Genomic DNA, 11,921 nt, shown 5'->3' with positions numbered 1-11,921 from the left:
TATTCATATTGATTCTGATTAATAAGTCTGCCATTTACAGTACACTTGAATTAGTTATAAAGTTAGAATAAGGAAAAATACCACTACCACTAAGCATTGAATATATATTTACTGGGACCAGCAGTTGGTGTAATGGTTACATCATTAGACTACCACATAGTCAACCGTGGTTTGAGTCCCGAACCTGATGGCTTAAGACTCATGCCAGGTGCGTGTGTGTGTGTGTGTGTGTGTGTGTACGTGCCCAAAATCCCAAGGGGAAAACGGAAGAGAAAGGATTGTGGTGTGCCCATGCCCCCTGGGGGGTGATTTCTCGAGTTCTGTCTCTCTAACGAATGCTTGCACCCTATAGAAAAAAATTTAAAAAAAAGATTACTTCTCCCTCAAAATTAAAAATAATCAGGAAGTCCATCTCTAAGTCCAACAATCAAATTGGGTTAAATGTTAGTGAAATCATCTTTTATATTCTTGAAGTATTGAAAAATAACATAAAACCCAGGCATGGTGGGCACAGAGTTTACAACAAGAACATGAAATTTCCTGAGGAGCCCTAGTATCTTATAGAAGATACTCGTATACTAGTTAATGTTGACTTGTGTTCAGACATTTCTTTAAAAAGTTCTTACCTGGAAAAAAAATCACACAATTAAAGTTACTTACCACATAGAGTTGTTTCCACATTGTTCCCCAGTCTCTTAAAGTTGATGTCATTTCTGTGATAACAGAATCTTCAGTAGGAATAACCATTTCAAATTGTCTGTGAAAGAAAAAAAGAAAAACAAAGTATATATGCAAATTACCACACAACAATTTTGTTGTAAATACTCTAAAAGATAAACCAAGAAAAAAAAAAAAAAAAACTGCCTTGTTATTTTTGGTTCTGTGGCCAGCAACCAGAAATTCATTATAAATTTGTATAAGGCATGCTATGTGGGTTATGGCAGTACAATAAATATCAAAACAACCAGCCACTTTGTCCATATCAAGTATGAGCAGTGTGGTGGAGAAGAAACAAATTCAAGAGTTCCACTCCAGTAACACTTTGACTACTGGGCAGGAACTCATTTAATCTCTCCAAACCCAAAGCCTTCATCTATAACATGAGGTCATTGGGCTACATAAATGCTGAGGGAACTTTTGCCTTCCAAGTGCTATGAACATAGGACTCAAGGAAAGTAAAAGAAACACTGTTCAACCAGCAGATGTGATGACTACAAACATCCAAACTAACTCAGAGTAATAAATAACTAGACATTGAGATACTGACTAAACACTCAATCTCATTAAAAGTTCATTTATATTATTTGTGAAAAGGGTCCTAAAACATGACTAGTTCTAACTACTAGTAATGTTATCATGCAGCATAGAACTTAAGGGTATAGGATATCACAGATAGTTGAATATCCATTCCAAAATGTTTCTATGATTAGGTTAATATAGACTTCCCACTTTTTGGTTTTTGGAGAGGTTTTTGCCCTAGGGCATGTGCGCTCGCCAGACAGACAGACAGAGACAGAAAGCAAGAAATCACCCCTCAGGGGGGATGGCCATGCCACAATCCCTTCTCTTCCATTCTCCTCTTGGGATCTTGGGCACGCATGCACACGCACCCGGCGTGAGTTTTAAACCACTGGGTCTGGGACACGAACTGCGGTCGACTACGTGGGAGTCCAGCGACATAGCCATTATGCTAACTGCTGGTCCCTAGACTTCCCACTTTTCTAAAGTCAGAAAATATACTTGGAAAATACTCATACAACATCTAGTAGGGTGTGGGTGGTATCCTGAAGACAGGTTTGGAGATGGGGGTGGGAAGATTCCGTTTGTTCTCCATAGCCTACCTCTGGCATATAATAATCTCCTTTTCTTCATTTCTAGTTTCTTTTTCAAATTCCTTCACTCATTTTGCAGGTTAAAGCAGTTTAGTGGCTATTAGTACCACTGCTTCTCAAAAGAATATTCCAGTTACACTGATGAAGATTATTTTCTTTATTTCAGTATATTTTCTCAAGGACAACATCTAACGTGTAGACGATAACAGCATAACAGACACTGAACCAGGTTGTCTAGATGATCAAGGGAAAGTGACTTCTTAGCATAAGTCTAATAATTGCTCTACAGGGTTTTTTTTTTATGTAATGTCCAACGAGTTCATAATTGCCTTTTTGTAGTCTTCTTGACAGAAGTACAGAAACTAAAATATTGCCTTGATCCTTTACCAATGGAGTTTCATCTCATTTCACACTGCTGCTAAAGTACCTGCCTGTGAATATTTTCCTACTTTTTAGAGCTAAAATAGAACTGAAAATATAAAACTGAGATTTAAAACTAGAAAGAAAAGTAAACGATAATATATAAACTCTTACAGATATAGCACCTTTTATTAAGTCTATATAGTATGTTTAAATGTTAGTGCATTTATTTTGATTTTGAAGGAGTTGGTGCAACTTAACCAATAAACATTTAGAGATGGAGATTGAAAGAATGACCCATTACAAGGTCATGGAGAAAACAATAAATTTCCAGGAAAACTTGACATCCTAACTTAGCATTTAAAAAGTGACATGACCTTAGCAGGAACTAACAACGTAGAAGCAGCTTTACTGTTCACTAACTATAATTTAATTTAAGGACTCTCCTCAGTCCTACGTTGTTCTGAAGACCCAGGATATAAAGGATATAAAGGCAATTTGGTCTGTAGAAAGATGATTTGGGAGTTGTCCAACCAAAATGCAAACTTTAAAAATTGCCATCTTAACTAAGGCAGCTGTTTCCTATTAAGTATACCAAAATTAAAATCGATGTTCAAATACTCTGGCATACCTAATTGCCAAAGAATTATATTTCGTTCACTTATTCAGGGATGTACTTTTCAGCCATTGCATCCTGGTGCACTAAAAGGCTGCAAATCCACTTAGAAGAAGACAGGTAACAACAAAATCCAAAAGAGGCTCTTCTTTAGAAAGCAATCATCTGGCAGTATGTGCTCTCAAATGTTTGCAAACTAAAACTTTTCTTCCAGTTAACAGTCTCAAAACTTAAAGTCTGAGCCAATTCTAATACTTCTTTTTCACAAAACAAAATTTTGGTTCTACTCCAGAGCTCTTCTACAATACAATGCCTGTAGTAAGATGGTGAATCTACAATCAAGTCTTTTGAGGCACTTTTCCCCACATTTAAGTTGCCCTGAGTCTCATGGGAGGGGGTCCAGATCTATACCAGCTACTGGTCTAGATCAAAAAAAAAAAAAAAAAAAAAAAAAAGATAAAAGAAAGTACAAAATCCCCAGATCTATACCAATTACTGACATGGATTTTTTTTTTTTAAAGTAATGAACACACTCTCGCTTCCACAACTCATTTGAAGTGGTGTACTTTGACTAAGTTGAGTGACAACTGACATCTCTGGAAAGAGGATTGGTTGCATGGTAGACACTTTAAGAGAAAAGGATAGATAAAGGAGTTCTCATAATGCCAGGATCAGATTCACTAGAGCAGATCAGAAAAAAGAAGTAAGCATGTTCCTGAAGTGTTTTCTTTTTCTTTTTTTCTTTGCTGAAACAGGGTCTTGCTATGTAGCCCAAGTTGACCTTGAACTCATGATCCTCCTGCCTCAGCTCCAGATGCTAAAGTACCTGCATTGTGAATATTTTCCTATTTCTTAGAGCTAAGTAACTAGGATTACAGGTGCATGCCACCATGCCAAGATCTAAAGTATATTCTGAAAACTCCACTGACTTTTTCGAGGTAACTGGATGAGTGAAACCTAGAGCTGTAGAAAAACTCCAAAAGGACTGATTATTGCCCTTGATAGTTACGGTATATTACAGCTTCTTAGTATTTCCAAAGGAGAAAATTGTATTAAAAGATCAGAAGTAGCAGCGGTTGGTATTAGAATTGCATTTTAAAACTACTATTTTATATAATTACCACTACTACTAATTATTACTATTAATATTGCTTTAAGGAACTGATATAAACAAGACATACAGTGCCTAAATTCTGTAACTTTTATTCATATAGAGAACACATACAGTATTTATGCCATGAATGCTCAGCCACTTGCAGAAGTTCTTTCATTGGTCTAAAACTTACAGAGGATAAATAGATGAATTGTTAAATAAAAATTTTAGGAGACCATTGTTTTGAGACCAGGCTGATGCTCTCTATGCCCTGACAGAACAGAACAAAATGGAATTACTCATGTCCAATGTCACATCATTAATCAGAAATTTTAAGGAAACTGACAGGTCAACAAACTACAAAAGTTTTTCCAGGAAACAGGAAATTCCAATCTACCTAAATCAGTGCTATAAGGAAATAAAACTTGTACAGATCTTGTGGCTTTCCCAGGAATGTGCACCTGAAAAAATAGCTCTAGATGCTGACTAAACTCACTGGATTCTTTTTGTTTCATGAGCATCCTTGTTGCACAAATACATTCTTCCTTGACCTTCCAGACTCACTGTATCCACATTATGCTTAAGAGTGAGTAAACTGACAGCAGCTGATCATGAGGTCTTTCTGCTGTTCTATCACTAATTTAGCCAATCATTGCTGTTCAAAGTTCCTTGCTACCCTAACCTCCATTTCATGACTTTTGCCTTTAAAATCATCCTGAAATCTTTAACAGGCTGGCAGAAATTATCCAGGAAAATGGATTTTCTGATGTCACGGTGATTGACTTAACCCTGACCCATATGTAATCTTTACTTGTTTTGCCTCATTCTCTTTTTTCAAAGTAAGTTGAATCATCTATCTAAATAGTATCCTTGGAAATTTTTTGTTAAATCTCAAGTTTGATTACATCATTCACTACAGATTAAGAACTTCAATTTAAAAAACCTACTATTTATTGCTATTTGAGGAAAAATGTAATTTCCATGGCTGAATATGTACACTTTTGTCATAAAGCAAAAATTAGGCAAGGATCCAGTGAATGATCTTTGTGACATTGGCACCAAATGATTACGACCAATCCATGACCCTACTGAATGACCTGTTGATTTTAACTCTTAAATAGTCAGATTCTACTGTTTTATCCTGCGATGCCTTATTTGAATACTCTTAACCTGACGATTGCTTCAAATTCTTTTGAAAATCAACTGGAAAAATATTTTAAATATAGAAAAAAATCTCAGATGATCAAAGAGCTCAGTCGAACCATCATGTAAATGATACGATGTAAAGTAAAAAATGGCTTTGTAAAGCAGTCAGAACAAGGGTATGATGTTATGCCCATTTATAGAAAGGCAGACTTGAATTCTTAGACCCAGTGGTAAATCTAGAAAATTCCTGGGTTTTAAGACAACATGACTCAGCATTTAACAGACTGACTGCCATGCTTCCTTACATAGCATAAAACCAAAAAGAACTAACCCTTCCTGCTTAAGCTTAGGCTGATTTCTTGATCTGAGGAAAATGAGAGACCTCCAGTGCCCTTGATCCTGCTATGGCCCAGCATACACAGATGAAGTTCCTTTGTTTTTTTCTACCAACTGCCATAGTGCAATGTATCTTTATTAAACAACATAGACGAAGGTATAATCTTGAACAATTCATTTCTCAAGATAATTACTAAGCCTGTCAAATTCCAAAATAAGGAATGGTTTTTATGAAAACCCTTCAACCACTAATAAATCTCATTGCTTACCCTTTGTTCTTTACACAGGCATTTTTCAAGTGAACATAGCTGGAAGGAAATATACCCTGAAAGAGAAAATGTGAAGGTTATGGTGTTAGCTGTCCGTTAGAGCAGGGTGGTTTCAAAAGGCAAATGTATAAAACATAGTCACATGACCATGACGATACCAAGCATAGGGAAAACAGCCATTATCTACCACATTCTGTAGGCTAAATCTTCTAACCTAAGACCCATTCCTTTCTACTGTTAACTAGCTTATAAATGTCAAGATTCTCTAAAATAAATGTAATCAGGACCTGCCGTTGTGGTGCAGTGGTGATTCAATGCTCTCCAGGGCTGCAATCACATGGGAAAGTCCCAGGCTCCTGTTATGAGGTCTCCCTGTACACACTGGGTGCACCCACACGTCTCATGATACTAGCTATCAGATGCTGGGGTGGACAGCAGTGTGAGGAGATGGAATATTCTCTACCTGATTCTCTCTCTCATTGGAAGAAAGCAAACAAACAAACAAACAAATAAATAAATTTTAAAAGCTGAGGGGGACCAGCAGATAATGTAATGGTTACATCACTGGACTCCCATGTAGTTGACCACGGTTCAAGTCCCAGACCTGGCTACTTAAAATTCACACCAGGCATGTGTGTGTGCATCATACTCAAGATCCCGAGAGAAGACTGGAGGAGAAGGGATTGTGGTGTGGCCAACCCCCTGGAGGTTGATTTCTCACTTTCTGTTTCTCTCTGTCTCTCCAGTGTGTGTACATAACCTATAACAAAAATCTCTTTTAAAAAAATAATAAAAATAAAACAGAGGGCCAAAAATGATGCTATACTAAAATGCAGCACTCTGCAAGGTTGACCCGCATGGCAAGGTTATTGGTTCAAACCCAAGGACCTCCTTGAGTATTTTGGGGACATATGTGTCCATGATCCAGGATGGCTAATGCTGTGGGGGAGATGGTGGCATCAAGACCCTGTTTGCGGGGCTGGTAGGTGGCATGGTGGTTAAGGCACTGGACTCCCACATGGCCATTCATGGTTCGATCCCAAACCTGGTGGCTTACTTTCTCACTTTCCCTCTCTCTCTCTCTGGTCAAGTTAAAATAATAATGACAATAATAATAAATAAAATAAAATAAAATAATGATAATAAAAATAAATGAAATATTTCTTTTTTTAAAAAAAAAAGACATTGTGGGGGATGCTATACCTCTCATTCATAGGATAAATAAAACTTTTAAAAAATAAATACAATTTTAAAAATATAAAATCTCACTCAGAAAATACATTCTTTATAAAACAGAAAATTTTTTTAAATTACAAAAGTTCTTCATAAAGATGTTATACTGAATATGATTTTTTTTTAATTGCGATTTTGAAAAAGGTCTGTGGTTTGTTTTGGTTATTCTTTACTTTTTGCCTACTCACTCATGTTTCTTTTTTCTTTTTCTTTTTCTTTTTTGAGAGTTTTTTGCTATAGGGCGTGTGTGCTCGTAGGAAAGACAGAGAGAGACAGAAAGCGAGACATCACCCCCCAGGGGGGATGGCCACGCTGCAATCCCTTCTCCTTTATTCTCCTCTTGGGATCTTGGGCACACACGCACATGCGCCCGGCATGAGTTTAAGCCACCAGGATCAGGACGCGAACTGCAGTTGACTACATGGGAGTCCAGCAACATAGCCATTATGCTAACTGCTGGTCCCTCACTCATGTTTCTATATAAAACAATGGGGGCAGCTGATGGTACAGCAGTAGCACAACTGGACCCACATTGGAAAGGTCTGGTGTTCCTGCATACACATGTGCCCATGATCCAGCCTGGCCAAGGCTAGTGGTAGCTTACAGCAAGGGGCCTGTTGGGGATGACTATCTCTCTGTCTCCTTCATGGAAGAAGCACATTTTTAAAAAACTCATACTCACTGAAAAAATACTACTATGAATTTGGAGACAATATGCATATTAAGTGTTATGAAAGTTCTTTAGTGACAACATAGCAGCAATTAATCATCATGCTGCTATTCTGATAGAAGAAAAATTAAACAAAAGAAGCCTAGCGAGCTTAATGCTTTTTATTGTAGGAAAATGATAGGGTAAGGAAATTGTTCCTTTGTTCTAAAGGGGAAATTGAAAGTAACACCACCAACCAAAAAGAAACACATATTTTATTATCCATTAAATGACAATATCTTCTGAAATTCTGATGTATAATCAAATGACAAAGTCCATTAAATATTTAAGACAGCACATGTCAGTTGAATACATTATCACCCTTGTGAATCCAAATATAAAATGAAATTTAATAAACAAATTCTGTATTCAACAGTATTATTGTATTCAAATCAGAATATAAAAATTTTAAATCACTTTTCTTCAAAATTTAAATTTACCTCAAAATGGTAGAATTAATAGAGTAATCGTAATTAATAAGGAAAAGTCAGAACTTGAGGTTTGTTACAAGTGATGGAACAGAAATGTCATAATAAATTTTTTCTTTTTCAAGCATGCATAATTAAATACTGAAGCTGTATTTGCATGTGCTTTGCAGATGTCCAAAAACAACTTTAAATGAGGGCTAAAATATTTTTTAAAATTAAACTTGTATAATCACTTGTCTCTCAGGCTCTTTCCTTTAGAAGGCCTGAAATAAATAATTAAATAGTTGGATGATGCAGAAAAGAGTATTTTTAGGAAAAAGACAAAAGTGTTTAGGCTTATTACATTGTATTTTGAGAATAAGAAATAATCAAATTTCTTATCTATAATATTAATAAAATTAGAATTAAACCCCAAAATGAATAACATGTAATACTAAAAAATATAGTAGGAAAAACGAGGGACAGTTGGGGAGGTAGGAATAAGATAGATAAACAGATTTTAGTAATAACTATCAAAATCATAAACTACACAAATTAAAGACAAAACAAAAATTATATTACTTCTCACTCTAATACCTGAAGATTTATATCAATATATAAGGAATAATTATTCTTACTTTCTATCTAGAATGGCAAAAAAAAAAAATGGCCTTTTTTGTAATATGCTTTTCCAGGATTCAGTTTCCCAATCACAAGGGATTCTTAAAGCACTACTAAAATAAACTAGTTTCTCCACACTGATATTTTACAAATGATACAACAGAAAACTTAAAGAATAAATACCTCTATTCAATATTTCTTTTGGAGTATATATTTCCCTTGCCTGAATTTTAATTTATCTCTTTGAGAAACTAAAACTTCAAAAAGATTTTGTTTATATATAATGAGCTTATTAAGGTCTCCTCAGTACAATTTTCAAGAGCTATATAGGATTATTATTTGAGTAGCATATCTTCACTGTAATCCAAGTTCAAAGGAATTCCAAAATTATGAAAATCTGTATTATCATTCAGCATTTTAACCAAGAGCTACAATTGTAATTTCAACTGTATAATAAAACAATCCAAATAACTTTTAAGAAGAGTCTTATAATTATGATTAGAAATCATAATTCTTACCTTGATATTTGGGTTTTTTAAGGCAAATCCTCTGTACCAGCCTGTGGGAAAATAATTATGGTCACATTTTGATAAACCATAGTAATATTTTCTTTTTTAACATTCATTTATTTATTTAATTCAGTTTGTTATTATTATTATTTTTTAATTTGACCAGAGAGAGAGTGAAAGGGAAAGTGAGAAAGCAAGCCACCAGGTCCGGGACTTGAACCATAGTCGCTCATGTGGGAATCCAGAGCCTTTAACCACCACGCCACCTGCTGACCCCCATAGTAATATTTTTAAGATAACTAATAATAACAAATCAATCTATTCTTTGCTTATGAAATTCTACCTACATGTAAATATTCCATGTATAAATATGATAGGCATGTTTATATTTACACATAGAAGAATATGAATACATACACTGAATAATAATAAAATAGAAACTATAGATGAAGTGACCACTAGTTTAAGTATTCTATTAATAAAGCCATTTTAAAAAAATATTGCTCGGGGGAACCAGCAGTTAGCGTAATGGCTATGTCGCTGGACTCCCACGTAGTCGACCGCGGTTCTTGTCCCGGACCCGGTGGCTTAAAACTCACGCCGGGCGCGTGTGCGTGCGTGCCCAAGAACCCGGGAGGAGAATGGAGGAGAAGGGATTGTGGCGTGACCATCCCCCCCTGGGGGGTGATTTCTCGCTTTCTGTCTCTATGTCTCTCTCTGTCTGTCTGGCTAGCGCACGCGCCCTATAGTGAAAACAAAAAAAAAAATATTGCTCGGGCTGGCAGGTGGCATGGCTGTAGGATACCAGACTCCATGTGGCTGAGCGGACTTCAAGTCCTGGACCAGGCAGCTTTCTTTCTTCCTTTCTCTCTCTCTCTCTGTCTCTGTCACTCTCTGATCAATTTTAAAAATAATAGTAATAGGGGCCAGGAGATAGTGTAGTGGTAATGTCACTAGACTCCCAAATAGTCAACTGCAGTTCCAGTCCTGGACTCAGTGGCTTGAAACTCAAACCAGGTGCGTGTGCATGCATGCCCAAGATCCTGGGAAGAGAATGAAGAAGGGATTGTCGCGTACTCAATCCCCTGGAGGATGATTTCTCACTTTCCCTCTTACTGTCTCTGTCTCTCTCTCTCTCGCTCTTCAGTGAGCACGCATGCTCTAAGGCAAAAACCTGTATAAATAAATAAAATAACAATAAATTAAATTAAAATAAATAATTCTTTTTAAAATGTATTAGAAATTAACATTTAAAAATAAAAACAAGCATATCAGGAGAATGACTTTGGAATCAGAGCATTGGATTTAAATTCTGGCTTTGTGACTTATTCATTGTTTAGTCTTGGGCAAGTTACTTGACTTCTCTGAGTACTATTTCTCCTCATTCCACAAAGATCACATTATGTGATAGGGAAATTCAATGATGCACACAGGAGTTGACATACTTTCAAATTCTGGAAAGCCCAGATTCAACCATCAAACAATAGTGCCAAGACAACAGTCATACAGCAAACTTGTATATTCCCCGTCTTGGGGCAGAATCGGTCTCATAGGCTAAGAAGAGTAAAGCCAGGTCTCCTGTACACCCAGAATTAACTGGCACTCACTCACCAGCACAGTGTCCGATTAGCTGAACTCACTAAAATTTTCATTTTATAGAATGTCTATTATTTAGGTTCCAAGCAACTCTCAATCAATCTTGCAGCACCATACTTAAAGGGAATGTCTTTTTATAGTTTAAAACAACTACAGGGGCTATTTATTAGATAATTAATGTATAGCCCCACTTAAAAGTTAGTATTTCCAGCTTGTATTTATTTCAAGTATAAAGTCAGCTTATGTTTATTTTAATTGTAGAAACCATTTCGCTTGGGTAAGAAAGTATTTTACTGTGTAATAAATGTTCTATCTAATTGAATATTATAGTTCATTAAATTTTTAAAACAAATATTTGAGCTCTGTTTTTAAACATTTTAGTTTTATAATTTATTTTCTTTTTTTAACTTGCTATAGGGCATGTGCGCTACTTGGAAGCAGGGCTGGGAGGCAGACAGAAGAGTGAAAAAGCACCCTGCAGATCAGACGGACACATCACAATCTCTTTCCTCCATTCTCCTCTCAACCTTTTTTTTTCCTTTTTTTAAGAGATATTTTTGTCACACAGCCAAAGAGACAGAGAGACAGAAAGCGAGAAATCATCCCCAAAGGGGACAGCCATGCTTCAATCCCTTCTCCTCTATTTTCCTCTTGGGATTTTGGGCATGCGGGCACATACATCCTCCATGAGTTTCAAGCCACCAGGTCTGAACTGCGGTCAGCCATGTGAGAGTTCAATTACCTGACTATTACCTAATCTGCTAGTCCCTTCTCATACGATTTTTTGATACACACATACATGTGCCCTGCATGTTTTCCAAGCTGCTGGGTCCAGGACTTGAACCAAGTACTTGGCCATGTGGGATCCAGCCACCTTCACTGCCATGTCATCTGGCTGGTTCCCTCATGATGCACTTTGTTAAGAAGATAAGCAAGGGGTCTTAAAAGATGGGAGAATGAGTTGAAAAAACCCTTTTCTAAGGATGGCATTTGAATAGCCAAAAGGCATATGAAAAAAATGCTCAACATCCTTCATTGTAAGGGAAATGCAGGTCAAAACAACAATGAAATACCACCTAACCCCAGTCAGAATGACTAAGATTTAAAAAACAAAAAAAATGATAAGTGCTGGCAGGGGTGTGGTGAAAGGGGATCTCTCTTCCCCTGCTGGTGGGAATGTAGGTCCAGCCACTA

At 36.4% G+C, this 11,921-nt stretch overlaps 1 protein-coding gene across 1 annotated transcript in view; it reads right to left on the bottom strand.

Annotated features, from left to right (window-relative positions):
• Positions 1-11,921, bottom strand: part of LOC106734949 (dedicator of cytokinesis protein 4) — a gene marked incomplete in the record, with an annotated part of 360,446 nt that overhangs the window by 117,057 nt on the left and 231,468 nt on the right. Inside the window, 3 exon segments of the mRNA XM_014588158.2 lie at positions 661-757; positions 5,653-5,708; positions 9,141-9,181. Of these exon segments, the coding sequence (XP_014443644.1) occupies positions 661-757; positions 5,653-5,708; positions 9,141-9,181 (194 nt within the window).

This window comes from Tupaia chinensis, unplaced genomic scaffold (genome assembly GCF_000334495.1).
Source record: "Tupaia chinensis unplaced genomic scaffold, TupChi_1.0 Scaffold000262_1, whole genome shotgun sequence".
Taxonomy (NCBI): Eukaryota; Metazoa; Chordata; class Mammalia; order Scandentia; family Tupaiidae; genus Tupaia; species Tupaia belangeri.
This window is presented reverse-complemented; position numbering and strand designations above follow the sequence as displayed.